This window comes from Ursus americanus, chromosome 28, assembly GCF_024610735.1.
Source record: "Ursus americanus isolate L20-20 chromosome 28, mUrsAme1.1.p, whole genome shotgun sequence".
Lineage (NCBI taxonomy): Eukaryota > Metazoa > Chordata > Mammalia > Carnivora > Ursidae > Ursus > Ursus americanus.
Genome location: NC_142154.1, coordinates 34,532,533 through 34,551,215, shown reverse-complemented (window position 1 = coordinate 34,551,215; position 18,683 = coordinate 34,532,533). Strand labels below are relative to the sequence as shown.

The 18,683-nt window shown below is 56.6% G+C and overlaps 1 protein-coding gene across 1 annotated transcript in view; it reads right to left on the bottom strand.

The window, feature by feature from the left end:
* Nucleotides 1-18,683, bottom strand: part of ITGA11 (integrin subunit alpha 11) — a 110,214-nt gene that overhangs the window by 16,833 nt on the left and 74,698 nt on the right. Inside the window, exons 11-18 of the mRNA XM_045810727.2 lie at nt 16,265-16,409; nt 12,569-12,717; nt 9,293-9,433; nt 8,848-9,051; nt 8,152-8,282; nt 4,575-4,741; nt 3,177-3,319; nt 999-1,109 (exon numbers count right to left, since the gene is read on the bottom strand). Coding sequence (XP_045666683.2) covers nt 999-1,109; nt 3,177-3,319; nt 4,575-4,741; nt 8,152-8,282; nt 8,848-9,051; nt 9,293-9,433; nt 12,569-12,717; nt 16,265-16,409 — 1,191 coding nt within the window. The remainder of the gene's footprint in view (nt 1-998; nt 1,110-3,176; nt 3,320-4,574; nt 4,742-8,151; nt 8,283-8,847; nt 9,052-9,292; nt 9,434-12,568; nt 12,718-16,264; nt 16,410-18,683) is intronic.

Here is an 18,683-nt window from a genome sequence, read left to right as displayed (position 1 = left end):
CCCGGTGACACCTGCTCTGAGCTCACTCCTGTCTTCGCCCTGGCCTCCAGCCCCAACTGGCAGCCTGCACGGGGATCGTCAGTGTGGGGCAGAGCGAGCCCTGCGCGTCAATCTGCAGCATGGGCTTCGACTCGCTTGTGGATCGCGTGGCGGGTTCTCATTCGTTCGCCCTGGTGGCCCTGTAATTACTGCGGTGGGGGACAGTAGTGACCCAGCTGATCAGTTCACTGACGACGACTCCAGCCCTGCCGGTCCCTCCCTGCCCCCCTTCTAGAACTGCGTAAGACAGCCTCTCTTAGACGTTGGTGAAGCAGAAACAGGAGAAAAGAGGGAAGGTGTGAGGTTCAAGGGCTGGGTGGTGGGGTCTGGGAGGGCGGGGGAGGGGGGTGAACGGGAGCAGAGAGGGGATTTCAGAAGCCTTGCTGTTCCTCAAGGGTCAGGAATTAGATAGTACATTTTACAAATTTCGCCTGCTCTCCCCGCAGAGCTCAGGCAGAACCAAACTGCGATCTTTTCTGTGAGTGGGATGTCGGTGGAGTTGCAGGTGGGAGGAGCATGTGAGTGTTCCATACCAGAAAGTTCCATGCCCCTAGAGCCGGGGATGAGGAACTGTGGTTGAGTGGGCCGGACCACAGAGCAGGCTCCAGGTGGTTGGATCCTCTGCTCTGGCCTCCAGGGCCTTCACCCGTACAGGAGGGAAGCAGGTGATTGAGACCTAAGGTCCCTCTGGTTCTGGGATTCTCCAGGACCGTCCAGTGCTCACCCTATGCTGGCGATACGGGGGATCCTCGAACAGGAAAGGCCCGGTCCTTCCCCTCAACGTGTTCACAAGGGAGGAGGGAAGGAGTTGTGCGGGGGGGTCACCGGGTGGGAGACGGGAGGGTGTGGTAGGGAAAGATCTTTTGTACCCTGCACATTCTGGGTCTGGGCTTTGGGGAGGAGGTGGGGATCACGGGGACGGAGTGGCCAGGTTGTGCACCCTGTGATTGGGGACATACTGAGACTCGGAGGGTGGTGGGCCAGCCGTTGTCCAGCACTGGGCTGTGGTCGGGATCCTCCAGGGAGTACTCCACCCAGAAGGTCACTGGCTTCACGTAGTCAGCGGTGTCCTGTGTGGGAAGAGATGAGGACGGGGTGAGGGCGCACGGAGCACCTGTTTCTGGGCCCGGTCATGGAGAGAAAACGTCCACTTCCCCCAGGCGGGAGGGCAGCCTCCCTGTCGGCCTCAGGACGAGGCCAGGATGGAGGAGAGGGCTGGGTGGCTGGAGGTTCAGCAAGCCCCCTGCGGCCTTCAAGGCTGGGCACCTACCCCCTGGTGCCTTGGCCTCGGGGGAGCCAGGCAGCACCCACCACCCCGTGCGCGCAGCCCGGCGCTTCTCGCGCAGCATTTGGACTATCTCCGTGTGCCGGCCTCCCTCCTTCAGAAGCTCCCGGCCCAAATGGAATATTACTCAGCTATCAGAAAGAACGAGTTCTCAACATTTGCTGCAACATGGACGGCACTGGAGGAGATAATGCTAAGTGAAATAAGTCAAGCAGAGAAAGACAACTATCATATGATTTCTCTCATCTATGGAACATAAGAACTAGGATGATCGGTAGGGGAAGAAAGGGATAAAGAAAGGGGGGGTAATCAGAAGGGGGAATGAAACATGAGATACTATGGACTATGAGAAACAAACTGAGGGCCTCAGAGGGGAGGGGGGTGGGGGAATGGGATAGACCGGTGATGGGTAGTAAGGAGGGCACGTATTGCATGGTGCACTGGGTGTTATACACAACTAATGAATCATCAAGCCTTACATCGGAAACCGGGGATGTACTGTATGGTGACTAACATAATATAATAAAAAAATCATTAAAAAAAAAAAGAAGCTCCCGGCCCAGCCCCAGCACTATGACAGCCTTCACCAGCATGCCGAATCAACGAAGGAACAAATGTGAGAGCGAAACAGGGGCTGGGTCCAGGTGCAGAGGGTAAAGAAGGAGACACTTAGAGATGCCTATAAATCTCCCGTGTGGAACCCAAACCCTGATGTGATGGGCTTCTTCGTATCAAGGCAGCGGCTCTCAAACTTGAGCTTGTGTCAGGGGGCCCCAGCAACACACTGAGGGCCAAGCCCACCCCCAGAACTCTTGATTCAGTGGGTTTGGCATGGGCTTGAAAATAGGCATTTCTGGGGCCTCAGTCTGTTGGGTGTCTGCCTTTGGCTCAGGTCATGATCTCGGGGTCCCGGGATCGAGCCCCACGTGGGGCTCCCTGCTCTGTGTGGAGCCTGCTTCTCCTTTTCCCTCTGTCCCTCTTACCCCCCTCCCCGCTTGTGCGTACTCTCTCTCTCTTTCTCTCTCAAATGAATAAATCTTAGAAAAAAAAAAAACCATGAATTTCTAACAAGTTCCCATGTGATGGGGCTGCTGCTGCTGGTCCGGGGACCACACTTTGAGAAGCAGCACACAAACACTGCAGAGGGGGCCACATATTAACAGACACAGGACTTCCCACATCTGCTCATTTTTCTGACTTTTGGCCTTTGAACTGCAGGGGGCTCGTAGGCACCGAGTGCCCCCCGAGTGCCCCCTGCTTGCGTCTCCAAGGCCGGAGCTGCGGCCTGGGTATTTGGAGTTTCTGGATGGGGCAAACTTCTCCTCCTCTTCCTTATCCGTAAAACCAGGCACCCGGCCCCTGTGTGTTCTCCACCTCTGCCAGGCAGCCACTCTTGGTTCCTCCTCCTGGCTCGCCCCCACCACCCGCCTGTCTTAGCTCGTCCTCAGCTTTAGCCAATGCCTGCTTCCATCCCCTCTGGCCACGGTCCCTGCGGCCTGACCCCTGTTGCCTCTGTGAGACCTCACGGAGCCCACCTCCCTCCTCAGAGTTCACGCCCTGCTGAAGGAAGAGTGGGCATCTGAGTGCTGGGGAAGAAGGGATGTCGGAGAGGGTACTGCAAGGTGGTAGACAGCATGTCCCAGTAGCCTTTTGTCTGAGGCATGAGTGTGGGGGGGCCAAGGTCCAGGACGCTGCACCCTGGCTGGGCCTCCCGAGGTCTGCTGGGGGCTCGGAACCAGCCCGGCACCTGCTGAGCTCTCTGCGTCTCCCGCGGCAGCACCTCTTCAGCCCTGTGTCCCCTCCCTGTGTGAGCTCGGTCCCTGCTGGTGGGGCTGCTGGGTGTCAGGCTCACCAGGACATGGAAGTTGATCCGTTCACAGTGTTCCTGGCCGGAGGAGAGCAGGACGGCTCTGTTGGTATATCGGTCCCCACCCTCATCCAGGTGGGCTCGCGGCGCGTACCGCCTCTCATCCATGGTAGCATTGTATCTGATGCCTGGAGAAGGAGAGGGCGAAACGAGGAAGGTGGAGCCACGGGTCCACCCAAGACTCTTTGCCTGTCTTCTAAGAGAGCCTCCTGAAAGCCAGCCTCTTCCAGGAAGCCCTCCAGGCTGACCAGGGAAGAGCTGCTCTTCTCCCCTCATGAGGCCTAGTGTGGGTGGGAAACTCCGGTGCAGAGAGCAAGTGAAGCAGTGAGAAAGGAGAAAAAGAAGGAACCAAAGAGAAGAGAGGCAGAAGGAGGAGGAGTGATGAGAAAGAGAAAGAGGAACAAATGCAGGAGAAATGAACATGGTGGAAGAGGACGAGGGGCCAGGGCGTTGCCCTCATTGGAGCCCCTGCTGCAGTCCTGGACCTCCCCCGCTCTCCTTTCCTTCACCTTCAGGGCTTGCCCTCGGCTCGGGGGTCCTGTCCGGCCTGACTCAGAGCCTCCACAGGCGGAAGTTCCCACCCCACGAGCCCCTCCCACCAGCTCCTCTTCTGGGGTTTAAGGCCTGCAGCCTCCCTGCCTCCTTGGCCGATCTTTTGCTACAGCCAGGAAAGGCTTCGTCTCTTCGCCTGGACCCCAGCCAGCCCTCTGGGTGCGCCAGGTTCTCGCACCTTTCTCCTTTTCCAGATAGAAGGGGAAAGAAGACCCCAGCTGCCCAGGCTGGCCTTTCTCTCTCCCTGATCCCCACCCCACCCCCACCCTTCTGGTGGGCCCTGTTCCTTGGCTAAGAAGAAGCTTTTGGAAATCCCAATTTCCTGCCCGGGCCCAGTCCTGTCCCAGAACCAGCAGCCGTCACTTCGTGGGGCCGCGTGGGCCCAGGGCTGCCACGTGGGCTGGAAGTGACAATCCTCAGAAGGGCACTCTGGGCCGTGACCGCTGTGACTGGGGACAGCGTCTGTCTGACCCTCCTGTTTCCTGCTCCCTCTCCCGGCTCTGACTCTCCCTCCTCATCCAGGCTGCCCCAGTTTGCTACCCTGCTCCCAGTTCCCTGTTCCCATCGAAACTTTGCACTCCATCTATTTCCTTCTTCCCCTGGCCTCTCCCTTGTTGGTCACGGCTGCTCACTGCCATCCTCACCCTGGGGGGGATGTCCCTTTCTGGCTCCTCGGAATTAGATCAGCAAGTGTAGTCATCAAGGTGGTTTGAGGTGCCACCTGGCCCTTAAAACCCGTCTCCCAGAAGCCCAGGTTTTGAAGCAGAGTGATCCCAAAGTCCACAGGGGAGACTGGGGCTGGGGGGGCGGTGAGGGGGGTGCCTGGCTTACCGACGGTGTCCGTTTCAAAATGGGGTGCCAGGAAGACAGGTGTGAAGCAGAGGAAGGCAGCCAGGCAGGTGGCATCCCTGCCGCTACGTTTGCAGTCTCTGTGGAAGATGTTGATCTTGGACGGCTCGAAGTGGAGGCTGGCGTTGATCTGAACCACCGGACGGGACCTGGAGCCGAGGAAGAAGTAGCTGGGGGGTGGGGCACTCTGGTGCCCCTGGGATGGGGGGTTGGGGGGGGAAGGGGGAGAAGAGGGACCGCAGATGGAAATGGACTCTGCAAACCTTTGGGGGAGGGCAGACAGGGGCCCCAGATGTTAAAGTTTGGGCAAAAAAGTGATGGGTGGATGGAGGGCAGGCACCTAGCCCCCGGAGGCAGCCCTTCACCTTGTCCCAGCGGCTGTCCTCGCCTCAGAGCATACTGACCTCCTTGTGTCTCCCCATTCCAGCCCTAGACATTCATTAGAATAATCGGAAGAGTTTTGAAAAAATCCTGATGCCCAGTTTGCCCTCCAGGTCAAATCAAATCAGAATTGGCATCAACATGTCTCAAAGCCGTGCTTCTCAAATTATAATGTTTGCACATCTCCAGGGCAGTGGGTGGTATCTTTAAAATGCAGACCCTGACCCGTAGGCTGGCACAGATTCTGCATTTCCAGTAAGTCCTCAGTGATGCTGTTGCTGTTGGTCCAGGACCAAACTCCGAAGAGCAAGGTGTTAAAGCTCCCGGGGAATTGCAATGTGCAGCCAAAGCGGAGAACCCCTCCCTGTTGTTGATTCCCCACCTATCCACCCAACACTACCCTATGGGCAGTCATGAAAATGCAAATTTATTCTTCTATTGGTCTAAGAAAACATCATCAGAGGAGGAAGTGTACTGCCTCTCCAAACCACGCATTTATATAAAAAGAAGCAAGTATGTAGTGTGATTTAGATGCTTTGGAATTTTCAAGTGAGTATCTGTGCTGATGCCCTGTTTCTAGCGTAAGGGGGCTGGTGCCTCCTCCCTGCGCTGTGTGGGGTCTCGGATTTGAGTCTTGGCTCCATTGGTTCCTGAAGAATCTTGGGCATGTCCCATGATCCCTCTGAGAGGGATGTGGGACTCAAAGGGGGTCAGTGAGAGGGGCCCTTTGACAGTGTAGAGTGCTGTGGAAACATAACAGCTTACATCGGTGGTTTTCAAGTTTGGCTGCCCATTGGAGACAAATACCTGGGGAGTCTTTAAAGCTGACTGCTGCCTGGGCCCCTTCCCTAGAAATTCTGTTTTAAGTGGTCTGGGTTAAGCCTGTTTGCAAAGCGCCCTGTTTTGGGCCAACATGGGTGGACCTAGAGGATATGACGCTAAGTGCAGGAAGTCAGACAGAGAAAGACGAATACCATACGATTGCAGTCATATGCGAAAAATCTAAAAAACAAACGAATAAACAAACAAACAAACAAAAGCAGAATCAGTCCTATGAACACAGAGAACAGACTGAGGGTTCCCAGAGGGGAAGGGGTGGGGGGTTGGGCAAAGTGGGTGGCGGGGAGTGGGAGGTCCAGGCTTCCAGCGGTGGAATGTCTAAGTCCTGGGGATGCCAGGCACCCCATGAGGAGTGCGGTCACTGATACTGTCATAGCGAGTGGTGACCGACGGCGGCTGCGCTTATGGCGAGCACAGCCTAACGTATCCACTTGCTGAATCACCAGACTCTACACCCGCAACTAATGGAATACGCGCATCGCCTCTACTCAAATAGAAAAAACCGGAGAAGAAGCTCCCCAGGTGATCCTAATGGGGCAGCTTGAGATCCATGGGGTTTGAGCGCGGTCTTCCCAGAAGGTTCTGGCCCACAGTTTCATCGCTATTAAGGTAGCGCTTGGGTTTAGACCTCCAAAGCTAGAGCTCGAACGGGTCCTCTGCGCCAGACTGACTCTCTTGGGGGGTGTGTGTGTCTCTTGTTTCCTGGACTCAGTGTCTGTGTCACCCTACTGACCCGCTAGGCCATGTCTACCTCCTACCCTGGGACCTAGGCAGCTGTCTTGCTTCCTGGGAACACCTTTACCCCCCAAGCTGTGCTTGTTGCTGTTGCCACCCCCATAGATCCATGAGCCCCCAGCACGGCAGCCCAGGGCGGCCTTTAGAGGGCCAGGGGACACCACGAGGGATAGAGGGACACCCCCCCCCCAGATACACGGCCCTCCCTCCTCCGGTACGATAGTCTGTTGCAAGAAGCTGAGGTGTGTCGCCCCTCGCTGGAGATCCCGCGAGCAAGGAGTGGTGCTGATGGTGAGGCCCCCGCGGGCGCAGGGAGGCCCCCACTCACACTGCTCCTCTTTTCTGTTTCAGCGTCCCTGGCCCCCACTTCTGCCTCAGGGATGAGGCTTCTCCCAAAGCATTACGCATGAGCTCTAGTCTAGGGCCCTGTTTTCCAGGGAACCCGGGCTAAGACATCCCCTAAGCCGGCTGTAATATTTCTGACGACTGAGAGCACGTCCACTCCTTCACTCCCCCTGTGACGTCGTGGGCTACCTTGGTTTCACGTCTTTTTATTTTTTATTTATTTATTTTTTCACGTCTTTTTAAAGTCGTATGAAAAATATGACTGTGCTTATATAAACGTATATGCAGATGGCAGAAAATCAGTAGGAAAAAAGCCCAAATGCACATAGCGCTAATATTAAGCCGATGAAAGCCTGAAAGATTTTTTCTGTATCATGTTTCTTTAAGTTATTGGATTTATAGTGAAAAATAGATCACCAACATAAATGAAAAGGTAGGGGCGCCTGGGTGGCGCAGTCGTTAAGCGTCTGCCTTCGGCTCAGGGCGTGATCCCGGCGTTCTGGGATCAAGCCCCACATCAGGCTCCTCCGCTATGAGCCTGCTTCTTCCTCTCCCACTCCCCCTGCTTGTGTTCCCTCTCTCGCTGTCTCTCTCTCTGTCGGATAAATAAATAAAATCTTAAAAAAAAAATAAATGAAAAGGTAAACAGTTCTTTGGCTTCAAAAGTAGCCAACACATCCCATGGTAAAATATAGGGACTATAGGGACTTTAAGAAAGGCTTTTTTTTTTTTTTAAGCTGCAGGCTTCAACTGCTAAAGAAAGCCCCTGTGTACAGATATATGGCAAATATCTGATGGGATCGTGCAGAGGTGAGGCCCTGGAAGAGGAAATGAGGAGCCCGGAGGGGTTTGGAGGAAAGAGATCCGGGCAGAAACATTCTGTCACACTCGGGGAGAAGGGAGATCCCCCCAGCAGGTAAGAATATCCTCAGCCTGTCCTTTAAGGAGCTTGAAAAGCTGAAGGGGGAAGAAATGCCCGAACAGTCAGAACTTTTAGGCCAAATCCTCAGAGAGGCTTTGGGATGCCGGATTGCTCTAAAATCTTAGAAGGCTGTTGGGAAGGCGGATTTGGACTCCCAAACAACTTACAGCGATTCCACAGAAAGGAAATATACCATCAGGAGAGGATAAGAATGGGGTGAGTTGGGTTGACAATGATTAAAGAAAGGGACAAAGGTCCTAAAGTGGATCTTTAAAACCCGGTGTCCGTCATGACCCTCAGGAGAGCCCGAGAGCCAAGAGAAGCAGAAGAACCAACCACAGAATCACAGCGTTGCCCAGGGCGCCCACCGCCAGGTCGACGAGCCCATCCTCGTTGAGGTCCAACTGCCCGTGGATGCTGCAGCCGAAATACTGGAGGCCCGGAGCCAGGTCGGAGGCGGCGATTCTCTGCAGGAAGTGGGGAGAGCCGGACACAGCTTAGCACAGGGCGGGGCGGGCTGACCCTCAGGGAAGCCCTGGAGGGTGAGTACATGTTACCCCCCGCCCCCACCCCTGGCATCTCTGACCGTGGTCTATTAGACTACCTTATTAAGAAAATACGTAGGCAAAAATGACAACCCCGAGGGCATGGGAGCTGAGATGGGTCCCTCTCGAGGGGAGCAGGGTTTCCCGCACGCGGCATTTCCAGAGAAGAGCAAGCCCACGTGGGCCTTCTCCACTTGCAGTCCACTGCACGCGTGTACATGTGCGGGGGCAGTGAGGTTCGGGTCCCTGGGGTTTCATTGTTGCGGGGGAGACAAGGTTAAGCAGGGAGAGGGTGCCCACAAGGGTGATGGGAACGCCCCGAAGACAAAAGCACCCATTTCGAAATCCCGACTTGAGGCAAGTAGAGCTAGGACAGATTGGAATCCTTTCCTGCAGGAGGGCACAGAAGGGACTCCCGCATGGGCTGCCCGAGCGCCCGCGGCCAGGACCCCTGGGCCGGCTCCAGCCCTTTCCCAGGGCGCCCTACCTGCTTCGGCGTCTTGCGGAGGCTGGCTTGGAAGCCGTGGAAGATGTAGATGGCTCCCCTGTGGTTGTCCTCTAGAGGGGCTCCCACCACCACGTCGTTGTAGGAATCTTGATTGAGGTCCCGAACCGAGGCGATGGAGGACCCGAATCGGGCATTCTGGTAGTTGTCGGAATCCTTCAGCGTCCCGTTATAAACACACCGGGTCTGCAGCACCAGGGGTGGGACAAGGCTCAGGCGGGTGCGGCAAGGGCCGGCAGCCCCCTGTCTGCACCCCATGTCCCTCCTGGAACCCCCTCTCTGGCTGCCCAAGCCCGGCGACAGAGGAGGGTCCTGCTGTCCCCGGCCTGGCTCAGCGAGCGGGCACTGGTCTCTCTGGGGTGGCCCCGCTTTCCTCACGGACACCCGAGCGAAGGCAGGGGCGAAGTGCCCCCCACCGCAGCAGTACCTGTCTCAGGTTGTAGACGTACACTCGGCCCCGCTCTCGGCCCTCGCTGAAGTACATGGGGGCGCCCACCAGCAGGACGTCGGTCACCCCATCGCCGTCGATGTCCACCGAAGTGATCTCACTCCCGTAGTAGGAGCCTATCTGCAGCACAGGGATGGGAGAGGGCAGTGGGCTGGGCTGTGCGGGGAGCCAGGGGCACCCTTCCACTCGGAATCTGGGTGAACAAAGAGAAGGGTCCTCCCTTCTCACCCCCGTCCCCCGGCCCCCACTCCACGGGACCCACCTGTTTTCACCAGGTCCCGCCTTGCCCTCTTTCCTCCTTCTCTCATCCACCCCTCTCCCCTTCTTTCTTTCCATTGGTTAATTGTATTGACTACCATTTGTTCTCTTTGTGAACAACAGTCTCGTGGCAAAAATGAGCAAAATCAGAAAAAGGTCTGAAGAAGAAGATAAAAGTCACCCGCTGTCCCAACATCCAGCTAGAACGCCCATGAACGTTTGAATGTATTTTTGTCTAGTCTGTTTTGTCCAGGGTGTGTGGGGCTTGTGTGTGTGTGTATACAGTTTTACTTTCACAATCTGGGATCGTAATACAGAGATAGCTTATATATGATTTTCAAATCAAACAATGGATCATGAGCAGTGTCTCCATGGTGTGTTATATTTTTTCCCCACAATCTGATCTTCGGTGGTTCTGTAATATTCCAAAACCCACATGGGCCACATGTGTATAATCAAGACTCTCATGGGAATTTGGCTCGTTTCAATGTTTAATGTTATGAAGAACTCTGGGATTAGCACCTCGACAGGGAATTATGGTTTCTTTCCAGCATTTGAGCACCCGCTGAGCTCTCCCCCTTTGGGTGCCGTGTCCCCCACTTCAGTGAGGGTGCCATCCACTTGTTCAGTCTGAAACCTGAGGGTGCTCCCTGGCCCCACCGCCACCTCTCCCACCCGCAGACTCCCAGCAATTCCTGCCTGGTGTGCACCAAACTTGTCCTGAGTCCGCTACTTCCCTCCTCTGCTGCTTCTTTCCCAGGTGAGGTGCCTGCCGAAGGAGCCCCTGCCTCCCCCTGCAGTCCACCCCACGGACAGCCGGAATGGCCTCTAGCAGCTGACCACACCACTCCCTTGCTCTCGGAGGGGGTGCAGGGGGAAGTCCAAATTCTTCAGCGTGACCCTGCTGGACCCGCCTCCCACCCCCACTAGTCTCTGTGTCCCCCACCCCCACCCCTGGGCTCCCACACTCTCTCCGGACATTCCCAGTGATTTCTCCAAAAGCCCGAGACCCTGGCTGGGTTCCAGGCTTCCCTCTGAACATAGTTTTCTCTTGTCTGCACTCCTCTCCCTTTCTCCCTCCCCAATCATGTCTATCATCTTCAGGTCACTTCCTGTTAGACTCCCGCCCTGCCCTGCCCTGCCCTGCCTGCAATGGGTACCCCTCCTCGATGCTCCCCCAGCCCCATACCAGCACTGCTCCCCCCACGGAGAGTGGACATTGTGCCTGCTGTGTCCCCTTCAGGCCTGGGTATGATAATAATATAATAAATTTAATAAATATTTACTGGACCAGTGGGTCACTTGGGAAGAACGGAGGAACACTTTCCACGGACAAGCCTGGTGTGACGCGCTTTACAGCCTCAGCTGGCTCGCGTGAGCCTCTCGCTACCTTAAGAGAGATCACTGTCCTCATTTTACGGGGACGAGCTGAAGCTCAGCCAATTTGAGTCACTTGCCCAAGGTCACAAGGCTGGCCACAGCCAAACAGGGTTGAAACTCCTGTCTGACACCCGGGCCCCTGACACTCCCTCCCCCAGCCGCCTCCTGGCTTAGGGTGTTTCGGGAGAAATCTATCGCAAGTATTAAAAGCTTTTAACTGAGGAGTGAGATGGAAACACAGAAGAGAGGAAAACGGAAATCTCAACACGGGGGTGGGCGAGGGAAGAGCTATCCCTACCTAAGGTAATTAAGAGGCAGACGGAGAGCAAGTAGGGGAGGAGGGAGGGAGACTTTTGTTTAAATATGTGGCCTCAGCTATGTGGGTCACGGTGATTTGGAATCCACTTAATTTAGCTGCCTTCAGCACTGCGGTTTCTCGTTCGGATGTTGGAGGCGGAACCGGGCAGTAAAAATGTCATAAATTCATCAGCAAATTCCCTCCAGCTCTCGAGGTCTAGCCTTGGATTCCCGGAAGAGCCGCCCCGGGCAGAGTGTGGGCAAGGTGGGATGGAGGCGGGGGGACAGAGCAGGGCCCTGGTCTGCCAGTGCCCTTGAGACGGGAAGAGGAGTGGTGGAAGGATGGCTTCCTGCAGCTAGAGGGATTTAGGTTAGACCCGGTGAGGAGCTTGTGCTCATGGTGACAGGCCGAGGGCACTAAAAGGTGCAGGAGACAGCGCTGTCCCTGGCTCCACAGAGCTGCGGGTGAGCTGGGAATGATGGTAAGGGCCTGGGAATGATGGTAAGGGCCTGGGCCCAACTCCGGCCCAGGAGGCCAAGGATGCTGCGTGCCGCCAGGGAGGGTGTGTGTGTGTGGGGGGTGGGGTGGGGTGGGTGCGTGCGTGTGTGCTCGTTTTGAGGTTGTCAAGGGTCAGGAGATAGCTCCGTGGCTTCTCAGGACCACCATCTTCCTTGGCTGTTGGAATGACTTGGATCAGAACCCTGTTTTCTGGTCTTTCCTCCCACCAGTGACTCTTCTCATAGCTTTGCAAGTGGTATTCGTGACCATCCGACACGAGACTCTGAGCAACCCAGCGCATTCCCACGGCAGCCCGGGCGGGGCCGTGGCATTGGCGGCTGTAGCATTCTGCATTGTTCCCATTCCTGGAGCAGGGAAGAAGCTGGCGGCATCCTGGTGAACCCAGGGGCCCCGCTGTGGGTGGGTGTGCCGCTGTTCTCGCTGCTGGCAGCGTGAAGGTGGCTTGAGGAACACAACTGTCCCTCAGGATGCTCGGGGCCCCGGCAGCTGCCTCTCGCCCTGAACTCTCAATTGAATACAGAGATGCTGGCAGTCAGGGGCGAGAGACAAGAGGTCCACGAAACGGGGCAAGCAAATTCTCCCAGGCTCCCCTTGCTGCAGCAAGGACCAGGGCCTGGCTTTCTGGGGAAGGGACAGTCCAGCTCCAAGGCTGGTAGGAAGGAGGGGTAGGCCTCCCTTCTCCCCCACAACTGGGAAGGATGGCTGAGGAGGCATTGCTGAGCTCCAGAGTCCTCTGCAGCCCAGCCTTTCCCATATGCCCCCCCCACTGCACCCCTGCCCCCAGACTCGCCCTTCATTACCTGCTCACCCCGCAGGGCCTGGTGGATGGTGAGACTCCGGTTGTTATGCATGGTGAACAGGATGGCTTTGCCCGTGTGGTTGAACCGGGGTGCTCCAGCCACGTACACCCACCCCTGCCTGGAGGACACGACCGATGTGACTGTGTACCCTGCCACAGGAGGAAACAGGCTGGTCTCTGCCGCAGGTCCTTGGCGGTGCCTGAGGATGGGCCCACCCGGGGAATGCGTTCAGGGCAGGCTGAGCAGATGTGAAAGCACAGGGCTGGTAATCTAGGTACAAGTGGGGGGGCCTGGAAGAGGCAGGGCTCAGGAAGGGGGGGTTGGAGGGTGGGCAGAATTCATGCACCACTCCTCCCCCTGCTGGAGGACACCAAGCCGGGGGCGGGGGGGTTGGTGGCTGCTAAAAGGCACTGCTGACCCAGAACGGGCATGTCCCCTCCTTGGCCAGAGACCCAAGTCCCGAGTGCATGGGGAGCAGGGAGGAGGGAGATGGTGGACCCGAGCTGGGCTTCCTTACATATTGGGCAGGCTTTGGTTTTGATCCCCACCAATTGTCTCTCTCGGGGACCGGCCAGCATCATCCTCATTCCTGTACCCTGCTGCTAAGCGGTTCATGGAAAAAGAGAGCGTTGGCTGCCCGGTGTAAGGAGCTGCCCCACTGAGTGTTGACATGGGGCCCAGTGATGCCTGCAGCCCTGGGACTTTGCAGACTCAGAGGCAGGAGCCCCTAGGCTCCTCTCAGTGCCACACATACGCTACTCGAGTGAGGAGGAAATGGAAACCAGGGGATCTTTTGGAAAGGCCACCACTCCGTGTCCCCGGGCTGCCTGATCGCTGTGAATCTCGCTGCCCACGTAGGGCCCAGGAGGCGTGCAGAGCCTAGAGCCCCACTTTCTGCCAGATGGCCTCAGATACTGGACCCCAGTTTTTAGATGCCTCTGTTGGCAGTTCCTGGGCTGTTTCTGGCAAACGGATGTCTCCTTCTGCCACGTGTGTGCGTGCGTGCGTGCGTGTGTGTAACAGTGCCACTACAGTGCCACTGGTTGCTTACGCAGGGGCTGCAGGATGCATAGACGAGTTGATTCAGTGGCTGGGAGCATGGGTGCTCTCACACAACATTTTGGACTCTTAGAGGTGTATTCTGGGGAACGGGGCTTGAAAGGTCAGTGAAGCAGGATACAGGATATAGCATACGTGGATATGGCTATGTGTTAACACAACCACAATATATGAGGGTAGGGGGGGATCAGCCTTACGGAGGGGGCCTGAGCTTGCTTGCTTGCTTTCTTTCCTTTTCAATTTGTGGGGGAGGAGGGTGGTGGTGGGGGAGAGAGAATCTCCACGCTCAGCACGGAGCTGGACTCAGGGCTTGATCTCCCGACTCTGAAATCATGACCTGAACCGAAATCAAGAACCAGACACTTAACTGACTGAGCCACCCAGGCGCCCCACCAAGCTTTCTTTTGAGCCCCATGTGGCACTACTGAAAATGTTCTCGATTATTCCCCTGCTCAGGGCTTCCTCAGAAGGAGGGACAGTGGTAGTGGGAGGGGCTTAAGGGCTGAATGTCATGGGAACAGACGCCTCTCAAAGGAGCAAGCAGCATGGAGAACTTCCTGCTTCCCACAGTCTGCTGGCTCTGGCTTGTTTCCATGGGGTTCTTTGGCCAGCAGGCAGGGCCATCCTGAAAGCTGGACCGACCTCCCAGAAGGCCTGACAAGATGACAGGGGAAGACCCATGGCCAGAAGTCGGTACGGCTTCCTTGTGTGGAGGCGGAGAGCCTGGACTCCCGGTCTCCTTCCTCCAAAAGCCCTCTCCCTTGGGGCACATAGGAAGGAATCTTCCAGAGATCCCAGACACTCACGGACGAGCCCCAGAGGGAGGAGGAAGAGAGAAGGCATTCCCTCAGAACCCCCACCCAAGGCTGTGACTGTGGGTAAGGCAAGATGGTGGGGCCTTGTGAGGGATTTTCAGCCGGGCTCTACCCTACCGGGGTCTCCTGGAAGGAGGAAGACAGCTCTGCTGGGCCGGGGGGCGGGGGAGATTCATCCTGCTGCCCCCTCACTCAGATACCTTCATTATCTCCCTACAGCTAGCCTGAAAAAGCTCCACGTCCTCAACCTGGCATGGAGGCCTCCAGCCGCAGCCTGCCCTAACCTGCCTCCCCTTCCTGCTCTACCCTCTGCCCCAGCCTCACCGCTCTACTTTCTGGGTCCTGAACCGGCCTAGCACTTTCCACGCCTCCCTCCTTCTCTTGGACCTTTTTGGTTTATTCGGTGTCTTCCAGCCTCAGAGCTGGTTTAGGCCCCAGCACTTGCACAGTGGGGCCGGAGTGTGCTGGCTGCTGGATCACGCCCACCCACCGTGTTCATCCCACTCACCTGGGCCCTGGGCGCTGATGCTATCTCCCTGATATTTAAGGCTTCACGGCAACTGCGCCACATCCCTTACTTGGGGTACCCACTTCCAGCTCAGTGCAGAGCACACGGCAGAAGCGCCAGCCATCACGACTGATCTGCGTTAAATGGGTGCTAGCCTTCGTCCTTCTGACATCTCTTCTAGTGTTTGGGCGTTTGCCAAGGCAGGGGCTCCAATCGCTCCCTTTCTGTGCTTGGATCCGCACTCTGGTCCCCCTTGCGTTATAATTTGTATCTTTGCACCTGTCTCTGCCCCCCTGGCTGAGAGGCGGCCGGAAGGCAGAGACGGGGTCCTGCTTACCAGGACCCTTGGAGGGCACCGGCCATTGGGGTGCTGGGCACAGTTCAGGTTTAATGCCTGTTGAATGAAATGGAGCCTAGGCCCTGGCGCCAGGTGGTGTTGGAGGACTTCTAGGGACCGACACCTCTGTATTTCCCAGGCAAGTCGTGATTCCAGCATTCTGTCCGTGGTTAGCTCAGGGCCCCAGAGTCGGGGATGGGAAATGGCGTGACTACTGCATGGGCAGTGTCAGAGGTAAGGTGGGTGGCTGAAGAGCTGAGGGACAAAGGCAGGAATGACATGGGGCATCAGGGAGAGGACGGACATGTGGACAGATACGCCAATTCTGGGTGGCCCAGGCTCATGGAGGAGTGGGGTCTGAGGAGGCATTAAAGATGGGTGACCTCAAAGATGGCCGACTTGGCTCAGAGACAATGGGAGCCCTGGCCCTTCATCCCCTGCTGTCCTTCGCTCTGGCTCAGCTCTTTCAGAAAGGAATCATCCCTGGCAGCCTTGGCGTGGAGGGCCAGGCCCACGGTTCTTACAGAACAGGAGGTGACTGGGTTCAGTGGGACCTAGCACCATGGGGCCAACAATCTGTGGTTCTTTTTAATGTCTGCTTCTGGAGTGCTTGATGGGAAGTGACTTCTGCTTTGATCGTGGACATTAATACTCGCACTATGCCTTGGGGGGTAGTTCAGCGTGCTCAGACCCCAGTCAAGGCAGCAAGCTTTGAAGACACATCAACAGCTGACCTGGCATCTAGAAGCATCCGCTGAATTTCAGGGAGGGGTGCGTGGCTTGTCACTTATTCTACCTGTTTATCGAGAACCTGCCTTGGGCCTGGCATGGGCCAGGCTGAAGAGGCAATGGCCCCGGACCTGTGCCTGGATAGTCACTGAATATTCACACACAGGCCCCTGGTCTCGTGTGGGGGCAGTTCCGCTGGGTCCCTCCTCGCCTGCCGCCCACCAGCCACACTCAGCTCGGGCTCTTACCTAGATACGCGCCATGGTTCTTGAGCTCCTCGGGGAATTCCTTCAGGTAGGACTCTCGGAGAGGAACGACCTTCCCGCTGCTGGTCTCCTTCAGCACAGCTCCGTTCCAGTCGTAGGCGCCAACGGCTCCCAACAGAATCCCGTCCTGACATTGAGGACGGGACACACATCAGCTCGTGTCCCCTGGGGGCCCCTCACTGGGAAGCCGCAACCAGGTTCTGCACGATGAAACACCTGCCAGCCACTCGGGCACCTTCTCCTGTGCTCATTATTTAACAACTTCCAGCCAGGATTCATGACTTTTGAATGAGCCAAGGGCCTTCCACCCCATCCTTAGCACAAAATGGGTCAAGCAAAGGAATGTTCTAGAAATAGACTCCACCTCTAGGACTCAGCCTCTGTTCCTCTTTGGGCTTCCACCCCCCTGTAGGAAATCTCCCGTCACTCTCCCTTCCTTCCTTCACTCCTTGAAGCCGTGCCCCTGCACTTGGCCTCCCTCCACATTCCTTTGTGGTGTCTGAGTTGCTTCCCTGTATGTAAATCTTACTTCTTCATTTCTTCAGTAAAAATTCACCGAGTGTCTGCTTTGTCCCTGCCACTTGCTTGGTGCTGGGATATTGTCTCTGCCCTGGCAAAGCTCCGAGTGTTGCAAAGTGCGATAAATGCTAGGTAAGTAGCACAGGGAGGTTTAGGCTACATTGAAATGAGGGTCAGGAAAAGCCTTTTGAATACGCGATGCTCACCTGCACACCTGGATGGGGAGGGGACAAGTGTGCAAAGGCCCTGAGGCTGGAGAGAGTCTCAAGGCTTTGGTTTTAAGGAGCTGAAAGCTGTTTGACGGGCTGGAGCGTGGAGTGAGAGGCCAGAGTGACTCTGATGAGGCTGCATGGATAAGCCAGGGCCACATCCTCGACAGCCCAAGCTCTGAGGAAGGACGCTTGTCTTTAGTTGCAGGGTAAGTGGGTGCTGCAGTGTTTGCACAGGAAGACGGGGCTCTGGCTCCCCGAGGGGCCGGCTCCCCGTTCCTGACTCCAGGTTCGTCCCCGAGGACTGGGTCCCCTCCCTCTCTGGGCTGCCTCTGCACCCTCGCCATCACCACCCCGCCTCCTTCAACAACCCACAGAGCCAGTGGGCACAGGAAGAAAAACAGCAAGCACTTAGAAGAGGGAGAGTAGCGAGTAGGGACGATGAAGGCCTGAGGAGGTGGTGGAAGCAGGGAGGGCCACCTTCCTGGGTGACCTTGGCGATTCCGGCTGGGCAGGTGGTACCCCAGCTTTGGGCTGGGAGAACACTCGCTGGAGAAGTCACGTCTTCCCTGCACTGAGCCTCCCTGATCCTGGCTGGTTGGCAGGATTTGAGGTCCCCCCCCCACTCCATCTCCCCTCACCCTCCAAAGCGATGGTGCCAATGGAAAAGTATGATTCTGGCCTTGGGACAATCAGGGCCATGAGTGAACATGCAGGCAGGGTCACCAGGCCCTAGTGTCACTGGTGGCAGTGGAGGGGGCAGGACCGTGAACCCGAAGCTGACCTTCCATTTCTCATTTCCCAGGGGGCACTTTAAAGACTGAAGCTGATCTTAGAGAAGGTTTAAAGAGTCAGAATACTCTGGAAGTGGAACTGACTGTTCAGACAGAATGTTTTTACGACTGTAAGTAAGCTGGTCTCTGGAGAGTCTGATACGCTTGGTTGTGTTTAATGTCGCACTTTCTAATTAGCTCTATCCTCCTACGCTGTGTGAGCCTCAGCTTGGGAGTGCCTGACATCTGCCGGGCCGGGATCGGGGCCGGGCCCTCAAAGATGCACTGCCCACGGTCACCGCCAGCGCTCCTTGAACTTGGGCCGTGCTCCGTCTTTGCAGAGTACTTTCTCATCCAGCCAATTACTTGTGAGAGGCCGGCGGGACAGATGTTCATTATCTGCACTTGACAGATGGCATCCGAGCTTCAGAGAGGGAAAGGGACTTGCCTGAGGCTGCACAGCAAGTTGGGGCAGGGCTAGGACTTAGAGCAGGGAGGTGGGTTGGGCAGGGGAGAAAACACCCAGGGGTAGCCCCTGGACTCTGCTTCTGGTTTCCATCGGAGCACCCTCTAAGAGGAGTGGGATGCGTGGGCCTCGCCTCTCTCTCTCCTCCCCCTCTCTTCCGGCTGAGTCCGAGTTTGCTACTGCAGGACCAGGCTTCTTCCTTCATGGAGAGGCCTTGGAAGATGAGTTTTTGGCTTTGCAGATGACTGGAGGCCTCCACGATGTATTGAGGAGGACTGGATCAACTGGCATGCCTGGGATTCCGCTGGGGAGGACCCGACGCCGACCAGTGGGGCTTGGCGATTCCCCTGGGATTCCTGGATCTGGCGGTGCGGGGCCAGCTGATGGCTCACGGGCTCTTGCCTTATGTCATTTTACTCTAGCAGGCACTGCAG